This window comes from Ostrea edulis, chromosome 6 (genome assembly GCF_947568905.1).
Source record: "Ostrea edulis chromosome 6, xbOstEdul1.1, whole genome shotgun sequence".
NCBI classification, from domain to species: Eukaryota; Metazoa; Mollusca; class Bivalvia; order Ostreida; family Ostreidae; genus Ostrea; species Ostrea edulis.
Genome location: NC_079169.1, coordinates 35,802,046 through 35,827,919, shown reverse-complemented (window position 1 = coordinate 35,827,919; position 25,874 = coordinate 35,802,046). Strand labels below are relative to the sequence as shown.

Below are 25,874 nucleotides of genomic sequence, written 5' to 3'. Positions count from 1 at the left end.
GAGACATAATAATAATAAGAAACGGAGCAAAAACAATATGTCTCCGACACTTTGTGTTCGGAGACATAATAATAAGAAACGGAGCAAAAACAATATGTCTCCGACACTTTGTGTTCGGAGACATAATAATAATAATAAGAAGAAGAAGAAACAGAGTAAAAACAATATGTTCCCAAACTTTGTTTGGGGAACATAACAACTCAAAGCAAGAGAAGATGTAAGTATGCATCATGTATTCTATTTCTAATAAAATAATTCATATGTTCGGTTGCAGTATAAATGTCACTCTTTCATAGTGTGGCATTACAAGATTACACATTATGGAATTCTTTTCGTTTGTCCTGAAGAAGGGACGGGTCGTCCCGAAAATTTGACAATCTTGTTGTTCGTGTCGTTGGTCATTTTATTGCTTTGTATAATATTTTGTATTTGATCTTGTATCCGTGTTGTGGATCCGACACTTTTAGGTATCGGGTGTTGTTGGAACTTAGTGCTTCTATATATATATATATAACCAAACCTGGAGCTCCACAGATAGAAAGAAAAAAGAAAAAATTCTGGATGCGCAGACTAAAGTCATTCCTTCCTAACGGCATGAACAAAATTATTGACTCTGCCAGAATGAACATTGGCTAAACCTATTCCTGATATAACAATGTTATTCTCCCTCTGATAAACGACAACGATTTATTTCTCATAACTTTATTTCTCTTAAGATATCTGCGTACCGCCTCATATTACCAACGATACATCGCCTTGCTTCACCAACTGGATGCATAGCAGTACCAGCACTGCCAACGTCGTTGGCACTCATCATCAAGTTCCATTTTTAGTTTTTTACAAGTAACCAATAGCTTAGACATTACGCCAATTTCATTTACTATTATCTAAAATTTAGATTTTCAATAGTTTGATCTAGGGGAGAATACCACGATGTACGAATTAACTGTTTCACCTTTTGATCGACCACGTTAGTTCTTCCATTAATTAATTTCACACTTTACCGACTGATACACGGTGACCAGACACCCTGATTGTTATTCTTTTTTGAGTTAATAACAAAGCCTGCAACATGTAATCCACTGGAAAAGTGTTTAGCTAGTTTTGTAATGTAGCTTTAGTGCTTATTGTTAATTATATTTGTGTTTTCTCCATAATGTAATCCTTTCACGTCCTAACGAAGGGACAGGTTGTCTCGAAAATTTGACAATTCCAATTGTTCATGTCGTTGGTCATTCTAGTGCTTTATATAATTATTTTCCCTGACCATTGTATCTATTTAATATAGATCCGACAGTTTTGGATACTGAATGTTGTTGGTTCTTCAGTGCTTTATATATATATATATATATATATATATATATATATATATATATATATATATATATATATATAACGTAGACTTCTACATTATTCACCAGTTAAACCCCTCAGTTGGCTACGTTTTATTGATGAGATTGAGATGAAGTGGGTTAACGGTCGTGAAAGCCTGGACGATTTTATCGAGATGGCAAACTCTTTCCATAATTCCATCAAGTTTACTGTGGAAATTTCCACCTCAAATAACACGTTTCTGGATACCACAGCCACATTTAGAAACGGGGAAATTGAGTTTAATCTCCACACCAAACCCACTGACTCTCATTTATACCTTACGCCATCTAGTTGTCATCCTCCCCACACTTTCAAAGGTGTACCTAAGGGTTTGGCTACGCGAATCCGCCGCATCTGCTCCACTCCTACTATTTTCCAAGAACAAGGAGCAATCCTAAAAAATCATCTCACTAACAGAGGATATGATCCTTGCAAGGTACATTCCGCGATTGATGAGATATCACTACAGGACCGACAGTCCCTCCTCCAGTATAAAGAAAAACCTCAGAATGACAGGGTTCCATTGGTCACTACGTATCATCCCACCCTCAAGAACATCAACGGTATTCTGAAGAAACACCTGCCCATTCTGCATGCCAACAAACGAATGGCTGGTGTTTTTAAGGAACCACCGATGGCATCCTTCAGGCGTCCCAGAAACCTGAAGGACATGATAGTAAGGACCAAACTGGATAACCCTTTACCCAATGGAGGTTTCAAAATATGCTCAGACCTCAGATGTCAATTATGCAAATATAGCTCAGACACTGAGGGTTTTAGCAGTCCTGTCACGGGTCACAGTTATAAAATATTGGGAAACTTTTCCCGCAAAACCAATAACTGCATCTATCTCATCAGTTGCGATGTCTTCCAGAAGCAGTACATAGGAGAAACAACAGACCTTCGTAGACGGGTCAACAACCACCGGTCCTCCATCAGAACCAAAAAAGATTTGCCAGTAGCAACACATTTTAATGGCAATAACCACCGATGGGAGGACATGACAGTAGTGGTTATTGATCATGACCCTAGTTGGTCAGATACCGAAAGAAAGCAGAAGGAACAATTGTGGATGCACAGGTTGAGGTCATTTGAACCGCATGGTATCAACAAACCTACTGACTTCACCAGGATGAATACGGGCTAAACCCTTACTAGATTTTAAGCTTCATTTAGACCTACTCGTCTGATCATGTCCCTAACAGTGGTACTATGACCATTTTTGAACACATTTTTTTTCCTCTTTTCAATTCTGTTTACAATCAGTCCACCTTTTTTAATAATTTTTTTTTTGAACTTCATAACCGATTGCTTACATGTAAAACCCATTTATCAGTTTCCGTGATTCTATGTTTTTCTTACACATCTACCCTAGACATGATCAGTACGGGAATGTCTGATGTTGATTCAATTTCCTGGGCTGCCTATTCTTTGTTTTTGTTTGGAGTTGGTCCATTTTGTTAACTTATTCAAACTTGTTGTTTACATTATCTTTCTCTCAAACTTTGTTCATCTCTTACTTCGTTTACATAGCTTATTTTCATTTATTTATTTATTTGTATTTGTTACTTACTATTATCTTTTATAAATTATGCATGGTTAAAATAGAATCTCTCTGGGTACGAGTTAGCTTTACTATTTGTCTACGTAATTGGGTTAACTCGTTCCACTTGAGATTAATTAAGTTTATTGTTTTTCTTTTCGAACATTTTGGATCAGCTCTTTGGACGAATAAGGCATGTCCTAATTCGCTCCACTTTTAACATTGATTGGCAAGCCTAAAGACCAAAAACATGTAGTCTGCGTTGTAAATACGTTTGTAGATTAGTGTAGTTGTAGTGCTAGATGTATTTATATGTAGTTTTTGTTATTATGCTCTGTTGATATTGACCACATTATGTAATTGTTTTCGCTTGTCCTGAAGAAGGGACGGGTCGTCCCGAAAATTTGACAATCTCGTTGTTCGTGTCGTTGGTCATTTTAGTGCTTTGTATAATTTTTTGTATTTGACCTTGTATCCATGTTGTGGATCCGACACTTTGAGGTATCGGGTGTTGTTGGAACTTTAGTGCTTTATATATATATATATATATATATATATATATATATATATAAAACACTTTTTAAGTCCATAATTGTATTATTTACAATACAATTATGTATTAGGGTGAACTTAAATCCATCATTATAGTATGTTCATTAAACAGAATAAATTAAGATGATGGCCTCTTGTAATGCCACACTATTTTGTATTGCTTGTAGGAGTTATGAGATTGATCACTGTTCGTTATCTTCACCTTGCATTCTATATGGGGTTTAGCATTTTCTTGAGTGTCCACAAATCTGATGTGGGATTTGTCAACCTTTCTTTCATCTACAGTAAATGCAAAAGAAAATATATTGTAGCATTATTAATAATTAGTTTCATTACCCTCCTGTTCTTATGAAGATTCTAAATCAATTCTCTTATTTATTCACATTGAAACTTTGACCCCTTTGTGTAGCCCTACCTTACCCCTAGGGGTGGGAGGTGTTAATTTGAATCAGCTTAAATGTACACTATAAAAGGATGCTTTCAGACAGACAAATTTCAATGAGAAAAGCTCATGTTAGCCTTTGGCTCAGGTGAGCCCAAAATGGTTATAAGTTGTACAGAGGACCCAAGAAATAAGTTTGCCAACAATAAAATATAGCAACAAGATCTTACCCAGATCCTTACCAAATTGTTTGGAACTTTTTAAACAACGGAAGCTGGAGGAAGTTGCATATTCGTACTCCTGTAACAACTTGTCCAATTTTGTGGAAGATGATGTCACATATCAACAGATTGATGTTGATATTGCATCGATCAGGTCTTTCCAACCGTCACTACTGATTTGAAAGAGAACAAGCAATTGTCAACACTCGACGAAATTTGTCACCCCCTTCATATTTCTAGAGTAAATTGAATCTGGGCATTATACCTACACAATTTTTTATCAAGCTGTTGAGATTTTTTTTCTAAGTAAGTAAGTAAATTTTATTTAAAGTCGGCACTGTGCACAAACATGAACAAATAACATGAGCTCTACAGAGCTCTTAAACCGACTTTTTAAAAAAAGTTTATACCCATTTCATAATTGTCTTGATACAACATTCATACCTAGTTTCTTCAACCATCTCTTAGAGTTGCTGATATGAAAAGTAGACTTCATACACATAAAATACACCTGGATATCATGTTGTATTTGCCGCTTCAAAAAGTTTCAATGTCACGAAAAATACAATCGAGTTCGGTGTTCAAGAAAATTGTACACGTGAAAACCGTACCGGAAATATTTTCCCTGGAAACCTTGACTAGGTTATGTTATATACTCTACCCACCCAACTAGAGGAAGGAATTATTCAAGTACATGTACGTATCATCATTGACCAACCCGCTAACGTCTTCCTAGCTTTGAGGAGAAACAATACTTGTAATAAAGTGAAAGGTATCTGAGCATGTGCAATGATAAAGACGAGATAGATCTTGACACAACTAAACACAGGTGAGTGGGAATGTGTGATATGGGAAGTTTATTTTACTCTATCTTTGATAAGAAAGTCATGCACGTATTACTCATTTAGAGTGAATCAATCTTCATATTTAAGTAATTCATAGATAAGAACGAGCATTGTCTGTTTTATATTTGTCAGGATATGCTAGATGGTATTTTGCAAAAATGAAACTGTGTGAGCTTTGATAGCGGAAATCAACGCAATTGCACATAAGAATTTTCGCTACATCATTGCTGTTTTCAGAAAAGTAAAATATCATTATACAAGATTCGGAACGGATAAAAGCTGTGAACTGGTAGACTTTTAAAACCGGATCAATTGGACACTTATTTCATATCTTGGATTTTCCTACTATTTTATCATTGCTACCTACATGTATTAATGTCATGTAAACAAACTGATAATATCAAGGCCTTATTATTGGCTATAAGTTTAAGATACATGTACACAAATGTACATATATGACTGATACGAAAAATAAAATTTCCGAGAAGCACAGCTAGTCTATACTTGGATTTTTCAACACCTGAATACAGACTGAACTCTATGACTGTGGATGTTGCCAATCACAGGCTCTTTAAACCACCACGGGTCATGGGTGATATTACTTCCAAATCATGCCGCCAGTTCCTTAAAGCTGACATGAATTAATAAATACGTACACCTTTTCATCTTATCCGCCATATTTCTCTCAGGTAGCCTAATTTACTCTACCCGTATATACCCCAAATGTGTTTGTCACACCTGAGTGATTTTTCTAGGTGGACTCGACCAGCGCACATCTCCGATAGTAATATATAGGGAATGAGAAAAAATAAAATCAGATTTTAAAACATTATGCTTCGCTCAAAATTACAAAATATTTATTGTATACCAATGCAACATTCTGAAAGTTTAGATAATTTAGACAAAAAAAAAAAAAAAAAAGCTTTTCTTGCATACTTGCAAGTGCATGCAGATATTTGCAGTTTCTTATGAAATAAATTCGGAGAAATCATTTGCAAATTACATACTGATAGAATGGAATAAGCAAAGAGCATAAAATATATAATTTATATCAATTCTTGCAAAATACAGGTGCATGCCATATGCATAATATGTAATGCACGTGGCATACCCCCCTCCCCCTCCAAAAAAAAAAACCGTATCAAATACGGACGTCTATTCAACAGGTTTCGGAGATGTGCACTTACCGAAAATATTAGATTCTCTTTATTCTGATAAATCCACGAAACAAAATGATAAATTCCATTTGTATCTCGTTAGAACTTTATAACACATTGTCATTCCATTATACAGACTGCGACACACTTCACCCGTACCAAACAGGGTGTCTTCAATCAAGGGAGATGTCAGAGTCGAATTTTTTTCCTGTATTGAATGATTGTCTGGTCGAAGTTTTGCAGTTTATAGAAATCGGGAATCTAATCATATACTCTGAGCATCTGGTTGGATATATTGCGTGCACAATTCAAAATGTATCGATGATCATATACAAACTTGGATATACAAATAAGGGAATAATGATCGAAAATATACACCTGTGTGAAAATGCGGGTATTACATATGCAATCAATAATAAACAGTTGATTACACAAAGACACACATAAAAGGAAATGTATAAACGAAAATATAGTTTTATTATCTCTTTGGGAACCATATACTTATTTACGGTCTCTGTATGTCCATATTCATTGATTGAACAGGTGAGAGAGAGAGAGAGAGAGAGAGAGAGAGAGAGAGAGGGCGTCCTACTTCGATGAACAATATATCATTTCACAGAAGGAAAGAAAATTGATCAATGATATAAATGTAATCTTACAAGCATTAAAAATTTCCAGCTATTTAAAAATTTGTGATTGACTATATATCGGAAACTTCCAAGAGTTGATGCTTATAATTGAATTCATTACAAATTTTAAAAAAAATATTAGTTTGAACTGTGCATGTAGAAAATACTTACTTTGTAAGTTAGAATAACGGAAAAAAGTAAATTGTCAAAAAAGTGGGGAGAGCAGACCAGCCTCCCTGTCCACCCCAATCTCCTGTATACGTGCCTGAAACAACATATCAATTCGTGTTGAAAGAAAGGTGCATATCTGCATTTAATTCATTAAATTCCAAAGGAGCTCGAATTTATATGTTCCCCTATTAATTATTTTGTATGCAAGATTCGTTCCCGAATTTAGAATCATGCTTTCAGTCAAAGCAGAAATGAATTCATTTTGAAGTACATCTAGTTTGAATGCAAATGTGGGGTTCCTTCTTTTAATTTCATCAGACTCATTAGAACCCTCTCCCCCAAACTATGCAGCTTTGTTTTTATTGATATCTAAATCGGTATATAGTCCAGTCATTCTACTGTTTTACCTCAAACTAATTGCAACAGAAATGGTTTTTGCGAAACGTGTAGTGGAATATGCTTATAATGATCATATAAAAAATCGAGAAAAATCGAGAGAGGGGAAAATCGTCAATTTGCTAATTTAAATTAGTACATTTTCATAGCATAAACTTTGTTACGGCATGGCTTCCATAGACGCAGAAGAGTTTACAAGGGAGATAATTGAAGTTATGTAGACGCTCTTTGTAGTACTGCATATATACTGCTACATGTAAGTCAAGTTTATCCTCTAAAATGCTAGTTTGTTTCAGGCATGTGCTAATTTTTTACCACTAATTACATTTTCATACGAAAAGAAATTGACTTTGTATAAAAGCCAATTAATGAAGTTCAACGTTATACGGTACTCTATGTATAATATCCATATTATGTCTGATTCCTACAGACATCGGTTCCAAAACATCTAAAACCAAGTGATCAAAGAACTACAATTTGAAAAATATAAAATATTGGAGTCAAACTTCTCTCCAAAACAAAAATACCATATCAATATGTAAGCCCTCGCTAACAACAAAAAAAGTATGGAAAGCAATTTTTGCCATTAGTTGATAATGTTTAGCGTTAAATGTCGCAAAAACATAAGAACAAAAACGTATCTATTCCTTCAAACGTTTATGTAATGTTTGGTAGTTTGTAGTTGTAGGTGAAATACCACTTGTAATGATTCTTTAACGTGCCAACGTCTGTCGCGACACGGGATCTCCGTTTTTAAGGTCATATTCGAAAGACCCGTGATTTTCACTTCGAAATGTCGAGCGTTTGGTGAAAGAGAAATAACATCTTAGGTTTGATGCGGCCATGACACGAGCGGCCTTGAACTTAGCTTCTAATTGTATATACATGAAGATAATTTCCAGATGATTTAGTAAAATCAAATGTTTTTCAAGCATTGGGCATTTGTCCCTCACAAGTGAATTGCATCGACTTTTTGATTTTCAGGTAGTGATAGAACACTTGAATTTGCAATACATTTCTTGGTGATAGTCAATATATTGTGCAACTAAGAGAAAAAGGGAGCATAAGTGTGAACAGGACAAGTGCCGTTAGAAATGACTCCATTGTCTCGAAAATTCCTTTTTACAAAGACCTAGGACTTTCAACTTTCGAAAAACTTTTCTTAATTTGTGTAGCTCGTTTTGAACTATTGTAGTGTAGTATGGGGTTTCCGAAACTACCACAACATTGAGATGGTTCAGAACTTCATCATTATCACAGATTCATTCCTTTACCTGCACTACATGTATGGCGAATTCGGATGGAAGATTCCTTACCACTGACACTGTATAATCGTCTACTATCAATGGACAACATTACTAAACATGTGTGAATTAATATAATAAGTCTAACTGGACATCACAAATGAAGTCATTATCGGAATCTTTAAATTCTAAAGAAAATATATAATAGGTTACTATTAATTGTGTGACACTGGTGATTTCAGAACAAGTTGCTTCATAACTATATGAAGTAGTGGCTAGTACATGTAAAAGTAAATTAAGTTATGTTTATATAAAGATATTAAAACAAATTTTAGAACCGAAAATTAATTTTCCACGAGCATTCCAAAATATCTAAGATCTTTACTTGCACTATGAAAATGTGGTATACTTCCAATTAGAATAGAAACTGGGCGATACAAAGTAGAAGAATTAGAAGACAGAATATGTACACTGTGTTCTGTAGATTGTGTTCCTGTGGGGGGAATAAATGGGGCGGCTCTTCGGATGAGACCGAAAAAATCGAGGCCCCGTGTTACAGCAGGTGTGGCATGATAAAGATCCCTCCATGCTCAAAGGCCATAAGCGCCGAGTATATAGGCCTAAATTTTGCAGCCCTTCCTGGCAATGTTGATGTCTCCATATGAATGAAATATTCTCGAGAGGGACGTTAAACAATATACAATCAATCACTTTTAATAGATTGTGTAGAAGATGAGTAACGTTTTACTACCTTGTACTGCATACTAATATTTAAATCTGAGAACAGATTTATTACTACTTGTACCCCACATTGTGTATGTCAACTTAGATTGTATTATTTTTTATTAACAAATTTCCCTCGGCAAACCACCCAGTTTATACATTCCGCTTATATTTACAAACATTCTTTGATTTACAGAAAACACTATGCGTAATTATTGTCTTTGTATTGCTATTATTTCTTTATCACAGTGACATATAGATCCGATGGATCGGGTGTTTTTGAATTCGCATTTATACGGTATGATGTATGTCATTATAACTACCGACTTGCTGTAACAATGTGTGGCAAAAGAGTGCATCAAAAATGTCGCCGTGACTACACTAATCCCAACACAATAATAAAAAAAATTTAAAGGAAAATTTGGTGTCTTAATCTACAAGTCTTAATCATGAATGATCAAGTCGCGGTCTTCGCTCAACAACACCTACTTTTTACTTCGACAAAAACTGTATATTTTGCGCAAATTTTCTGATAGGAAATAGTTAATGGCTTTTCTGTATCCAAACTGTAGATTTCTCAAAGAAACTTATAGATATTTGTAGAGAAAGAAATGAGGAATGGTCAAAAACAATACCATCGTCCCGGCTAATTTGTATTCACCCGATTCAATTTATCACTAAACATGTAGCGTGGATTTTCTAACTCGTAAGCAAATCCCAACACCCTAAGCAAGTTTTTTTCCAAGGTCACTGACGAAAAGTAGGTCAATCATCAAGGTCAAAATGTTTGGTACCATCTAAAAGTTTAGTCACAAAGAATACACATATTAAATATGAAAATACTGTCATTTACCATTAAAATGTTATGGCCAAAGTTAAACATTTTGCGGACTGACAAACAAATGAACAGAGCAAACACGATTACGGGATCGTACACAGGGGCGGATCCAGTAATTGCGACTAGGCGGGGAGGGGGCGCAAGTTTATGAGACAGGGGTCTGGGAGCCGCCTTGGACTCCTACATGGATTTTACAGATTTTATAGGGCTTGAAATATGTCTCCTAATTATAAGTAGTTATTTTTACTATTTTCTGTCATTTTGGATAAAAGTGAATTTAATAAAATGACGCAAATTTTAAGGTTTTTTTTTGGGGGGGGGGGGGATGCAAGTTCTCCCAATAAAAGTAAATAAATAAATCAAAACATTTTGCCATTTATTTCTCCGAGAGTGGAAGAAATTATTGCTTCTTTTATCGTTTACAATGTTTTAAACAAAAGACCATGATTTACCTTAATTTTGAAAATTTTAGAGGGAGGGGGGGGGGGGGGGCTGCCATTTCTTAAATCCGCCACTGATACACTCATGATTTTAAAATCTCAAACTGTTAAATAATTTTTATGAATTAATTATCACTTCTTTAATTGTCTCATATAAAAAGTATCTCATTTTGTGCCAGAATCAATGTTTACAAGTTTCATATGAACTCTTCTCATTTTCACCGGATTTTCTTTCAAAATAAGGCTTTACGCCTCATAAAAAATCATTCATTTGAAATTTTGGTATGAATAAAGTAGTTTGTGAATGTTAACACTGTTCCCGATGATTATAGCAATTACGTTTCTTTTATTTCTTTCATGTATGAAGATAAATGATAAATCCCGGTTTTCGGTGATTTTTTATCAAAATGTACGATTTTGCCCCCAAAATACACGTTTCCCCTTTGTTTTGTGCTCTCGGTTTTTTATATACGCCAGAGCATCCCTTGACTCACCGTTTGAAAACAAAAACATTTCTGTTGCAATTAGTTTGAGGTTACGCTATATTTTTGGCTAGAATGACTGGACTAATATGGATCCGGATATAAATTATATGCTTTTTTTATATAGATATTGATACTAATAATGAAATTTTTTTTATACTCTTGCCTTTTGCAAATCCTACTTATGCATTATAATATATTGACATTGTATCATATCAAATAAAACCTCAACACGAATTTTACTGATTTATGAATACTAACATCTTATCGCATACATTTGAATTTGAAATTTCGAAGTACAGCGGTATGTCTATTTTCAGTATATATCCATTGTGCCAGATCAACGAAATGAAAATATTTATGAATAAATTACACTCAAGCCTGAAAGTAATCATTATGGCATGTTACAGAATCGTTAAAACTCACATATGCTATAGTCCTGCAATGAATGCATGCGTTTTTGCTGAATACACGTATTTATGTATTCGTGAATGAAGTTCCTACGCTCGAAAATATCTTGGTCTTTATGCATTTTTGTTGTTGTTGTGATTTTGGTTTACCATTCCTTACACTGTGTAAATGAAGGAGAATTTGGTAAAGGGTGCAATTCTACACCATACAATTAGTATACATGCATGTGTTGCAAAGCAAAATGTACATGTAAAAGAAAAAAATGGAAAATTGGATTCTTCAAAATTTCTTGCCATTCAAAATAATAATTAAAAAAGATGAACGAAAACAGCAATAAAATAAAACAAAATCCCCAAACAAACCAAGATGTTTTGTCCGATGTTCGAAGTCCTAATGTGGGGGTGAAGGGTTAAAGAGTCTTTTACTTTGACTGCCTCAATAATCCCCCCCCCCCCCCCCGGTACACTTCATTTTCTTCAATTATTGGGGGTGGGATGGGGCGGTTAGAGTCCTCTACTATGAGCGCATCATAATATCTTCATTTTCTTAATTGGTGGTGGTGTGTGTCTTCTGCTATTATATCAGAACTTTCAAGCTGAGGTGGGGGGTGGGGGGTGTTGCCACCCAAGATATCTTCTATTTGCATTGCCAAAAAATGAATATTGTTATTAATGGTGGAGGACAGACACTCTTGTCCCCTCCCCTTGATTCTATGTGCTTGATAACGATGCATGATATGATAAACTCAATTATTACATTTTGCATTAGCACAGTTTACGTCGAGTTCAACGCAGAATGTAATAACGTAAAATGGCATAGATATATAATATCTATTGAGCGCCAAATTAGCATAAAATGAAGTAATTGAAAATAACATTATTTAAAGATATGTTTAAGTTTTAATTATTGCGTGCTTTAAATGAATCAAATAAATCTGTATTGTCAATTAATCAGAGCAATGTTGAGTTAGTGTTCTCTTTTATTGAATTAACGATATCATTTGTCTTAATAAGAGCGCGATTATTACAAGATCATCGGTTGAATTCTCTCTCTCTCTCTCTCTCTCTCTCTCTCTCTCTCTCTCTCTCTCTCTCTCATCCCATACACTCGTACAGTGTTGTATATGCCTAAACAATTTAGGTACCTAAATGATTTCCTGATTTATAAATCTGCAATACTCTGACCAGTAAATCATACGGTATAAGGATTCATGCACAATACAGGGTAAATATTCTACTCTGATACTTCCCTCTGATTGAAGATAGCTGATCGGCACGGGCTAAGTGTGTCGCAGTCTGTACAATGGATAATGGTATTTACTGTTGGAATACAAATGGAGTTGATCGTTTTGTTTCATGGATTATCCAAATAAAGGGAGTTTTAATACTACTTAGAGTATTTTCGACAAGTGTACACGTACATCTGCGGTCCTTTACAGATATTACGAGTATACCTAGGTAAATAGTCGTCCGCATTCGACAGTTCGATGCTTTTTCATGGCGAGCATACATGACCATGTCATATTTATGAGTACAGTAGCATTTATGTATTTGCATTTTGTTTGAAGTGTGAATGGTATAAATTTTATACCCTTTGCTTATTCCATTTTATTAATAGATAATAAATTAAATATTTCTGCGCGTTTTTTGTTTAGTTTTGACATATTTACTGCAAATGTACGCACATTCACGTAAAGAAAAGGCATTCTATATTTATTTATCCAAAGCTTTTACAATAATTTACTACTGTAGGATATTTTTATTGTAATTTTGAGCACGGCGTGGTGTTCCAAAACGTGATTTCATTTTTTCTTGATGTCCTATAATTTAGTATCGGAGATGTACATGTTACCTATCGAAGCTACCCGCACAGGTAAATCGAAGACACTGATGTGAAGTGAAGCGTAGCAAAACTCGTCCCCTTATATACCATGCGAACCCTGATACATATAACAAAAGAATATCCAACTAATATGGCGGATTAGCAAAGAAATATGGCGGACATATAGAATTATACTATATTTATTAATTCATGTCAGCTTTAAGCTCAAAGTAACAAACAAAGGAAAATAAGCAACATTATTTGTTATAAAAGAGTTCAGTCGTGTATTCCAACTCATTTCAAGTTCAAGTCTACACTCTGTATTTCCTACAAATATACTTCTGCTATTGCATCGGAACTTTTTAATTACAAACAAACTTTGCAGTGCCTAGATACCAACCATTTTATACTTAATCCACCTACGTGTTCTTATTCTTCCTCTTCTTTCAACTATAGTCCAGCTGTACATGCCATTACTGGAGATGTTGATATAGTTGAAAATGAGGACCTCAAATCACTTATTCTAAAAGGTCCTAAATACAGAGAACCTCGGTCTTTCAATTGGCGACAGATCTTCATCTTTATTATGAATTCTGTCGAAGATTATGCCAGACGATGGGTTAAATATGAAAAAGAAGAACTTGATACATAGCCATAATAGATTTAAAGTATCAGAGGATTATCAAAATCCCGCATTAGACATATTAAAACAAAAGTACGTACCATCTATCCTGTGTTTAGTAAACCAGAAGTGATAAAAGATAGGTTACATGAGGAATATGTTTTGGTTCCAGCTGACAAAGATTGTAACAACATTGTCTTTGTTTGTAAGGCTCATTATTGCAACTGTATTTTAAACGAACTTGGCATTAATTCCACGTTTGGTAATCGTACTTATACTCCAACTTTAGGAAAGCCCAGAAGGCTCATTCGAGATAAGATGAAATTCTTCAAAATCATGCTTCAGTTTTAGACACATTTCATATCCCAGTCAATGGGTCGGATCAATATGAGTAACCGTGCCTATACTGGATTCCTAAACTTAAAAAAACCCTTACAAACAAAGATACGTTGATGGATCGAGTAATTGTTCTACCAAGCCCCTATCTTTGCTCCTCAAAAAAAATATCAACAGCTGCAAAGGAGAAACTTCAAACGTACTGTGCGACTACATATGCAAGAAGTTGTGTAAATCAAATGTGGATTCTAAAAAATTCTAAAGAACTTTTAGTAAATTTGAAATCGTAAAACTTTTCTCAAATCAACAACATCAAAACGTATGACTTTTCAACACTTTACAGACCATTCCTTATGCTAAATCAAAGACTAGACTTTTTGGCATCATTAACAGTTGCTCCTCCAACAAAAATAAAATTGAAAACGGAAATGTTCCTATCTAGTGATCAGTCACCCAAAAATTAATTTGTTAAACACTACTCTGATTCCACGCACAAGTACTCTGAAATTGAAATAAAAACAAAACAAAAAACAAAGATACATTCCTGGATCCAGTAAGTGTTCTATCAAAAGCCCTATCTTTGCTTCTAATGAAAATATTAACAGCTGTGAAGAAGAAACTTTCAACGTACTGTGGCACAACATGTGCTAGAAGTGATGCAAAGCAAATGTAAATTCTAAAACAATTCTAAAGAACTTTTAGTAAATTTGTAATCGCTAGAACATTTCTCAAACCAACAGCGTCAAAACTTATCACCTTTTACACAACCATTCCTCACAATAAATTAAAGTCTAGACTGTTTGATACCATAGACAGTTATTCAAAAACTTTGGCAAAAGGAAATATTCAAATCTTGTGATGATTCATCCAAAAAATTACTTCCTTAAACACCTCTCTTATTCCACGCACAAGTACTCTGAAGTTGAATTGAAATATATGCTGCAGTTCCTCATTGACAATATCTTTGTAGTCTTTGGTGATCAGGTCTTCGAACAGTCTGTTGGAATTCCCATGGGCACGAATAGTGATCATTTGTTAGCTGACCTGTTTTTAAATTACTATGAAGCAGAATTTATTCAAAAACTTCAACATGAGAAGAAAAAATCTCTCGCTGTGGCCTTCAATTCGACATTTAGATATATCGACGATGTTTTATCTATTAACAATGATAACTTTCATTCATATGACGATTCGACTTATCCCTGTGAATTCGAAATAAAAGACACCACAGTCGTCCACTTCTGCTTCATACTTATATATTTTATTGAAAGTAGATATTGAATGCAAACTAACAGCTCAACTTTATGAAAAACGGGATGATTTCAGCTTCTCCATCGTCAACTTCCCATATTTATGTAGCAATATTCCATTATCACCTGCATGTGGTGTTAATATCACTCAACTAATTCAATACGCAAGAGCTTATCTGTATGGTCAGTTTTTTAAATTGAGGCAGACTACTGACAAACAAGTTGATGGTGCAGGGTTTTAATAGTCTCGTTTAAAGTCAGCATTTCGCAAATTCTATGGTCGTTATAACGATCTAGTTTGCCAATACAAGCTTTCATTGATCAAATGCTGTCTGACGTGTTTCATACCGATTGTTAGGCTGTTCTTGACACACTGATTTTGACTACGAATAACTCCGTTGACCTGATCGAGATATAGTGCTCATTGCGGGTGACCGGTCGACAGGGAGTGCTTATCTTTCTTCTAGTGTATCGAGGAGTCCGTGTTTGCCCAACTCTCTAAACAATAAAAGGAATGTTGAAATCTAGTATTACACACAGTAAAACACAATGCGTACCATCTATCATTATGTGTCTAGTAAACCAGAAATGATGGAAGAATTACATAGCCTGTACGAGGTATATGTTTTGGTTCCAGCTGAGAGAGCTTCTAACAACATTGTCTTTGTACGGATCATAATTCTAACCATCTTCATTAAATAAGCAACTTTTAGAAGTCTAGTTCTTTAATTCATCGTAAAGAATGGTCGTGTAAAATGTTTAAAAGTCATAGTTTTCATGCTGCTCATTTGGGAAGGTTTTGAGACTTCCAAATAGCTAAAAGTTGTTTTGAATGTTTTTATTTAGAATCAATACTTGATTGACTCCACTTTTCGCATATGTTGAGAATTTTCCTAGATAATATTTCTGTGAGGAGCAAAGATTGGGGCTTGGTAGACATTTTACTGGATCCAGCAATGTATCTCTGTTTGTAAGGGTTTTTTGAAGTACAGCTACGGTAACTCTTATATGTTCGTCCCATTGACTGGGATATTAAATTGTTTAAAAGTAGAGCGTGATTTTAAAGGGAATTTGTTGTTTAAGTTGGATTACAAAATGTGGACATAAAGCCAAGTCCGTTTAAAAGCCAAGTCCGTTTAAAAGACAGAACTCTTGTGATCGGTTACCCAAAACTTTACCTTGTTATACATCATTCTGAGTCTAAGCACAAGTAATCTGATATTGATCTGAAGTTTCTCAATGACAATATTTTTGAAACCTTTGGAGATCCATCGACGAAAGTTTATTATCAATATTCACTTTCATGCATTAGGGATGGGGTCAATTAGATACCAATGTAATTATTCAAATTATAATTACTTTGCTAAAGTAATTAATTTGAATTAAATTCCTATTACATTTACTGCATTTTACAAATGTAATTGATCAAATTACAATAACGTTGACAAAGTAAATTGAATGACACATTCCATTTAAAAGGTTTCATTACCAAAACATTTGTACAAGAATAGACACACATGTTGGAAGTGCAATAGATACACTTGGCCATAAGTGTTCCTGACTCTATAGATTTTTCCACATCTGTTATTCCGTGGGGATCCGGGTTAGAATAGGTCATCCGTACACCCTGCTTGTCGTCATAGGCGACAATATGGGGGTTCCTTCGGATGAAATTAAAAACCGAGGCCCCGTCTCACAGCAGGTGTTGTACGATCAAGATCCCTCTCTGCTCAACGGCCGTAGGCGCCGAGCATATAGGTCTAAATTTTGCAGCCCTTCATCGGCAACGGTGAGGTCTCCAAATCAGTGAAATATTCTCGAGTGGGACTTTGTTACACCCCAAATAGGCACCCGGCATCCCAAATCATCGGCGACGATTTGGGACAAGATTGCACTATCATTAGGGGCGACGATTTGGGATGTACTATAGTACACCTCAAATCGTCGCACGTCCTAAATCGTCGCCTGCCAATATTTCATTGACGTTTTTAGGATAGATTACACAGAATATATTTTATTGTACCCCCTCTTATATGCGGGAAAGGTGGTACATAGGTTTCACTTGGTCTGTTTGTTTGTCTATTCGCTCTCATATCTGGTGTTTGTCGACCTATTCAAGCTATTGGACTGAAATTTTGTATGTAGATTACAAGTGACCCTCTGACATGCCTCCCCAAAAATGAGAATTCTAGAATGACAGTTTAAGGATATGCGGGACGATGATCACGTGATGATTGCGAATTTATTATAAATTTAGAACCGGACACAGCGTAGCTAAAGCTTCCCGAGAAAAATCACAATGCACTACAGACACACTATATGACGTCACAATAAAAAAGTACGTCAGGACGTTGTACCGCGGGGAAAATGTCATCATATTTTGTCGTAATTTGCTACCGCTGCCAAATGTCATGTGTAAATCTGTTGATTGAATTCTTGTCAAATGATAATTTTTATTTCTATTTCATATTGATTACAAGTCTCCCTTTTCATATACATTGTATGTATTATATATACAGTATGCACCACAGTAATTTTTATAGTATAGCCTATAAGTCATCGAAATCGCTCCTACATGTACATGCAATTTGAATCTAGGCATTTACAAAAGGAAAGTCAATCGTACGTAAACAATGACTCGGTGCAAGTGTAAGATGATGATCGTTTGTTGGTATTTACTATAGTAGTGTGAAACTAGAACTGGACACACATTTCTCCGAATCTTGCTTCGGAAACGTACGAACTATTCTGGTGCTTTTATAATCGATCATTGTTTGCGAAAAATACCCCCCCCCCCCATATGCCGAAGATCGATACTTTTGGTCAAATATTAACGTCCATGCTAGAAATGTTTAATTTTCCCAAGCATTTTCATGTAAATCTAAGTACACTTTATCCCTCAAACTATTTTATATTACAAACTATTTTTACTAACTTTACGAAACACTACTGCGAAAATGGTAACTAGGCCTAATGTAATGAATATGATACACGTCGTAAAGTATGCGAGAAGCAGACATGTGAAAAAGAAAAATGTGCAAAGTCACAACGTGTGCGACACATAAATACCTTGAAAAATAGTATGGAGATGATCGAGTCAAGCGACACTAACTACCCTGGCCGCGGAGGAGCTATTGATCTTGCAAACGAAGTAGTACCTTATATTGACGTTAACTAGATCTAACCCCGTGGTTTGAAGGAAGACGAATCGTAGAGCTAGACGTTTTGTTCAAAGTCATGTATAATATATACATATATATCTAAAAAAGATTAAAATTTGAATTTGTATTCATTAACTCAATTTTTGTTCCAAAATCATGAAAATTCTAAATATTACAATAGGTTTCTAACAATGTATTCCAAAACAGGCACAAAGAATTAGGCTCCCCCCGCCCCCCGGTTTAGACAGTGAGCATTTTTTTTTAATTGTCGTGCAAATAAATTGAGACTGTCACCTCCCCCATTACTTTTAACAGTAGTTGTAGATGAAAAGAATATAAGCTTGAAAGTTATTATTTAAAAAATATTCCGCCAACCCTAACTCTAAGTGAGCATATCAATAAATAACTTCAAGGACGCTTACCTCAAAATCAAGATTAGCTTCATCTCTTCATATTTCTACAGGAAGTTAGGTATATGAATAGCTTTTAATTGCAGTGTTTGCAAAAAAAAATCATTGACAGGTTTTTGAGCAGTGCTTCATTTAGTATCTGGACTACCCTGTTTTTGAGTACTAATTTCACCCCAAATCCTTAAATTTTCCCAATTTCTTATTATATGGTTATGTTTAAGCATGTTATTATTATTTATTTTATCTTATGCAGATATTTCAAAGATTATTGTAAAACATATATATAAAAATTCCATCAAATTATTTTTTGAAATGAAAATCGGAATGATCTCGTAAAATTCACAATTTTCGAAAAGGGGAGTAATTCAAAGCTTATTATCTCCCTTGTATACCTAGAAAGTGGCCATGAAATTTATACACATTGTAAAGGACATCCTGAGGTGCTTCATGAAAAAAAGAAAAATATTCATTGACAGGTTATTTTTGGCCACATCGTCCCGCATGTCCTTAAAGCGGCGCGAGTTGTGTACAATTTTCAGCAACTCGGCAATATCTCTGGTATTTGTGAACCAATATGTTGGTTACATGTGTTCCTGGCATGTGCTTCCCGTAACATGAAATCTCTTGATCGCGAACTCTATGCGCCAAGGGCTGTCATAGCGAACTATTTTCGACTGTCGCTCTGATGTGTGTGAACCGATTGAGCTGGAATTTTGCATGCGGGTTATATGGTACTAAACCTATAGGTTCCATTTGATAGAGAGGGAGAGATCAACAAGTTAAACACACAAAATTTTGAAAAATAAAGAGGAAGGATGGGTGTTTCTCGAGGTTTTCACGAGTGTCCAAACGGTAGGAGAGTGTCCAAACGGTGACTAACAGGCGTAATCTAATATAATCTGAGGTCACTAACAAATCTGCGGTGCACAAAACCTGACAACCCCATGATCAGCAGAATGAACCTACAACAAAAGGCAAATTCATTTATTGCGGTCATAGCTGGACCACAGAAGAAGAAAGAGGTGGAGAGGAAAAGGAGTTAACAAACAGGGCCAGTTTGTGTGTAAATGATGTTTCCAAAAGGTTGCAGCAAGGGGGACGACAATTTGGGATGTGAGATTATGCCCAAATCACCGCCTGTGATAATTTAGGACGGGCGACAATTTGGGGTGTTACATAAGAAACCCCAAATCATCGCCCATCCCAAATCGACGGGCGACGATTTGGGGTGTAACAGACGTTAAAGAATATAAGATAAAATAAAATATCCACATCTGTTTTATGTTTGGACATTTTACTGAATGTAGACGCTAACAACAAACTCACAAGTTAACGTTATGATAAATGGGATAACTTCAGCCTCTCCATCGTCCCTATATCTATATAACAACATTTCATTACGACCAGCGGATTCAATACGCAATGTATGTTCTGCGTCAATCGGATCACGCTCATCCTTTTACTCCTCTGAGGCAATCAATCTCAGAATCGCTATAAAGAATTAAAAAAAATTAAAAGTTTGGTAAACTCTGACCCCTGGGTAGACAAGTAGAGGGATCAACTATCTAGAAGAAGTAAGCATCCTCTATTGACCGATCACGCCCAGTATGCACCTTATATCTGGATCAGATAAACGGAGTAGTCTATAGTCAAAATCAGTGTGCAAGAATGGACATACAATTGTTATGAAAAATGCCAGACAGCATTGGACCAAATGGCAGATTGAATTTCTAAATTCGCTCGTTATTACGACCATAAAATTGGCAAAAGACTGAATTTAAACGAGGCTGTTGAAACTCTTGTAACATCAACTTATTGGTCAGTACCCTGCCTTATTTTAAACATTGATCGTACACAGAGCATTGTTACATAAATATTAGAAAATGAAAATGGAAAAGCTTAATTTATCCATTATTAAATGCATATTTTGGAAAAACAGAAAGAAATGTAGTAAATCGTGTATTTTACACCGCATGGTTCTAACTCTTGGACGGTTACAGTCCCTGAAACGTTCTACTTTACCATTTTTCCGTTCGCTCTCCGTTCGTTCACCGTGCGCTCTCCGTTTACAGTTTTGCACCTCACCGTGCGTTCACCGTTCACAAAGCGTTCACCGTTCACTTTCATTCGGAACACCAAAGTCAAAGGATCGATTTTCATAGCAAGGCAAAAATGAAAAAAAAGGAACTTGTGCATAAGAGTGAAAGTATATTAACTTCTTATTATATCAGAAATTTAATTTATAAAGTACAAATATCAGGATTATCAACTGCGGATTACTCATCAATATCAAAGAATAGAATAAATCATTGTTATTATTATTACAAAACACAAGTATTGTTAGGGTAAAATGTGGGAGAAGTTCTGAATGAGAGAAAAATGAAATAGACTTCAGTTATGAATTTAACCCGTATACATGTGCATATAGCGAAGAACGAGCAACGAGCGCTGGTACGTGTACGAAAATGAGGCCGTTTCAGTTAATAAATACCTCGCCCCCACCCGAATTATCATTTTAATATTTTCAAGTATGGACAAAAGCACCATTTATTATATTTTATTTTGTCTCACTTGACAAGAATTCTATATATTGTGCCGTTACCTATTTTCGATAGTATCCTAATTTCGATAGGTTATTATTTTTAACGATCATTCGATAATTGTAATGTCATTTTTCGGATTGTTTTTCCCAAAATCAGCGTCAGTAACAAGAAGTGTCAGATAGCCAAAAAGATCGAGAATTACGCTTTTCAAAGAGGTAAGACTACAATTCTGTGTGCATCTATTCTGAAAACACCATTTTTCCCAATGCCAAAAAAACCACAATGAAAATCTGATTATTTTCCGTCGAAAACAGCGTCCTCTTCACCTATGCTGTCGTCTGATAATAAACTCAATGCTGTGTTCTAAAAATAGATAAGCCTCTCTTTGGGTGAACTATCGGTTCAAGAGAACAGTATGGAAACGCATTATAGTCATATTACCATACGTTTTTTAAAAAATTCTCTGTTTTAAAATTTGTTTTTATTGATTTCTTGTTTATTTCTTTGCAGATATTTTCCATCCAGAGAGGAAATTATAAGAATGATGATCCACAGGCCTTGGGCAATGCTTTCCAGTCGATAAAATATGGAATGAGTGTCCATGCTGAATTGTTACTGCCAAATGTTTCCAAGTCCCCTAGACAACTTTAAAATATGATAAATGGGCGTAATAACATTGGGTGTGTGTCTTCAGGACCTTCACCACTATTTAAAATTGTTTGAAGTTGCTTTATTTGTTCATTATTTAATGTAATCAATTTGGTCGAAAAAATAAGAATAAAAGAATCATTCTATTTAATGTTGTTTTAACACTAACAGCGCGCCATACTTACTATCGAAAATAGGTGACGTCAGTCAAAACAAATTTGATTATGGCGGATCTAACGAAAGTTGAAATGCTACCTGGATTTTGATAGTTTTAAACAAAAAACAGCATATATTCATTAGATAGAGTTAATTGATTAGAACAGATAAAATTCAGGTGAGAAATAATTGCTGAATATATTAAATATATAAAAATAGTACTGCACTATCGAAAACCGGTGACACCAGGATATAAGTTTATCATTTTTCTTAACACCCACTTCTCTCTCTCTCTCTTAAAAAACTATGCTACACTGTACGTTTCAATGCACATTCGTGCTCAAATGTCAAATTGATTTGACAAATATTTCTGATCATTTTACGCCTATCTTAATGAGAGACATTGTCAATAAATACATTTACTCCTTTCCCCATATTTAAAAGTTTTGAACCGTTTGTCCCTAATATAAAGAGGAAATATATCTCGTATATTTCTGCCCCACATATGATATACGCATAGTTCAGTGCAATAAACAGTTTTATCTGCATCAAAAATATACAAATATTGCACAATCTAAATGTAAATTCATGGTCACACTATTTATTTTGTACGTACGTACATTAATTCTGGGAGATTATTTTCTCAGTTCGATATACTATATCTGTATTTACAGTAAAGTGAATTACGCAAAATCTACGTGGGAATAAACCTTTTATACTATTTAGAAGAGTTCAGGTGTCAACACGAGGTACATGATGTACCTGTTCTACCCGTGCTGGTTGTTCAATGCATTTTTCTCGACTCCTTTCGGGGATTTTTTTAATTGCGTGTAATCCAAACGACCGCGCTCGTAAATTTTGAAGTAATGCATGTGCATCTGTAAATTCTTGGCGCTAATTACTAGACTTCTTCCCATGCTGGTTGTTCAATGCATTTATCTCGACTCCTTTCGGGGATTTTTTTAATTGCGTGTAATCCAAACGACCGCGCTCGTAAATTTTGAAGTAATGCATGTGTATCTGTAAATTCTTGGCGCTAATTACTAGACTATCTTTAATTCACATGCATCATTTATACTCTTGTATTAAGAAATATAATACTATGCATCTTAAGTCAAAATATATAATTATATGTAGCATACCGAGATAAAGCACCGTTATTCATGATTTATGAAAATGTCAAGAATTCTAAATGTTATAAAATATGCATGTATACATTCATCTGTACAGAATATGCAATACTGTAAACAATGAACATATGATTTTGTTTGTTTGTCCATCATTGTTACGTGCATTGATGTGAAATTTACGATTGTTTTCATAAGAAGTATACATCCAGTATTTGCACAAAAATGAACAAACATATGTATTCATATCTATATTCTCTACCTGATTATAAAGAAGTACAATCCAAGGGGAAAATCCGAAATATACCGAATGAATAGACCATTTTGCATTCACCGTTCAAGTGGGAAAGTAGAACGTTTCAGGGACTGTATATAGTGTTTTTATAACGTATGGTATGTAAAAAAAAAATATATTAAAGTGGGCACCTTCGGCGTCATTTGTATTTTATGAACGCACCTTGTTCTATACTGCTAGCGAATATAAGAATTTAGCTCATATACGCTGAAGAGGAAAATCATACATTTCGTAATATGAGGCTAGCAATACTCTTAATTAATATTCAGGTGATCGATAAGGCCCATGGGCCTCTTGTTTTCTAACCATACGAAGACAAAGTTGTTATAAGCTTTGCCAGCTGAAACCAATACATATACCTTAATTTTTCCATCTCTTCTGCTTCATTAACCACAAAAGGATAAAACTATGCAGTTTATATTTGTAATATATCGTCCTTATTTCATCATATATGCCCACCACTGAATTTGTTAGATAAAATCAATTTAAACAATGCATTTTTTTTTCTGCAGCAGCTTAGATTAAAAGTTCGATACTATGGAAAATACGACGGAGAAAAGTGAAGAAAGTGGAACTGTGAGGGACAATGGAATTTGGACAAAGAAAGATAAGATTTGGCTTCTCATTGTCATGATCACGCTTCTCATTGTCACGATCATGACAATTATTAACTCGTATTTTATAATCATGCTCAATTCACAAAAAAGTTTTACCTATGCTCGCGAGCACAATAGACTGCAGTGGGAGATACGATGGCTTAAGGCAATAGTTAAAAGGAATGAAAACAAACAACAATTGAAGAATGGTGAAGTCAAAAAACAACAACACAACATTTCTCTGGGTAAAACAATTACTATTATTGGACTAATTATATTTTTGAATTTGAATAGTAAACGTTAGAATATATTTAAGGTCTCGTACTGTATCTATCTTCATCATCATCTTATGCTTTAATGATACAGCTAAAGGATCTGTCACACTATGACGCTCTCACCAGAGTTCGAATAACGTGTTGCAAAACGCAGAAGAACGTCGAGAACGCTAGAAACAAGTTAGACCAGCGTCGGCAAACGTTGGGGAACGTGGAGGGATGTAGGCAAACGCTGAGGGTGAAAAAAATTTTTGAGTGTGCACAAAAATTAACGACGTTCTATCAAAACGCTACTTACGCGTTAGAGGAACATTACACGAAAGTTGTCGGGCGTTACTCGAAAGTCAGGATGTTCCCTGGACGCTAGGCGCCCATCAGTGTCGAGTGTCCGGCGCCTGGCAAGCGCTAGGGTAAAGCTTGCTTAACGCCTGTGTAACGTCTATCGAACGTCTGTCCAGTGTGTCGCCAACGTTTCACAGCGTTCGAGAGCGTTCGCCGAGAGTTCTTAACGCTCTTTCAGCGTCTTCCTAACGTCTGTCAGCGGTCGGAAATTTTGCAGCGTCAGTGTAACGTTCATGTAACGTCCTTATAACGTGCCTGTAACTTACTGGTAGCGTTCAGAAGGGTTTGGCGGCCACTTGGCATATATAAAGGGGTTTGCAGAGGCCACCGCCCTGTTGGAACTTTCACAGAGTGAAGACCTCAGAAGAATGACAGACCAAGATAAACACCAGTATGCTGTTGCTGCTCTCATGTATCACAGCAACCTCCTGCACCAGGTCAAGATGTCCAAGACAGAGTCCAAGAAGAAAAGGAAGAGGAGAGGGAGAAAGAGCTGGGTGAGACCTTGGATAGGAAGGCGACCCCAGTTTGGTGTTTATGACAAGCTGATGCCTGAACTCAGAGCTGACGACCAAGCCTCCTTCCACAACTTCATCCGCATGCCACCAGAGATGTTTGATGAGCTGAGACAGAGGTGGAACTTCCCAATGCCCTGGGAGCACTAGATGGCAATCATGTGGCCATTAGGTGTCCTGCACAGAGTGGCTCCTTGTACTACAACTACAAGGGGTTCTATCCCATCGTGTTGCTGACCCTTGTAGATGCTTACTACAAGTTCCTGTGGGCAGATCTTGGGAGGCCTGGGATCAGCATCCGATTCCCAGATCTACAACTGCAGTGAGCTGAAACATGGAACTGAAGACGACCTGCTTTGGTTTCCATAG

General features: G+C 35.5%; 1 protein-coding gene across 3 annotated transcripts in view; it reads left to right on the top strand.

The window, feature by feature from the left end:
• Window positions 1–4,667: 4,667 nt before the first annotated feature.
• LOC125683579 (uncharacterized) overlaps window positions 4,668–25,874 on the top strand; it is a 30,200-nt gene continuing 8,993 nt past the window's right edge. The window contains exons 1-2 of one of the 3 annotated variants that reach the window (XM_056139447.1): window positions 4,668–4,901; window positions 24,293–24,618. In XM_056139447.1, coding sequence (XP_055995422.1) covers window positions 24,315–24,618 — 304 coding nt within the window. In that variant the 5' untranslated portion in view covers window positions 4,668–4,901; window positions 24,293–24,314. Of the gene's footprint in view, window positions 4,902–24,289; window positions 24,619–25,874 lie in introns of all 3 variants that reach the window. The other 2 variants (XM_056139446.1, XM_056139448.1) reach the window with 2 other exon arrangements.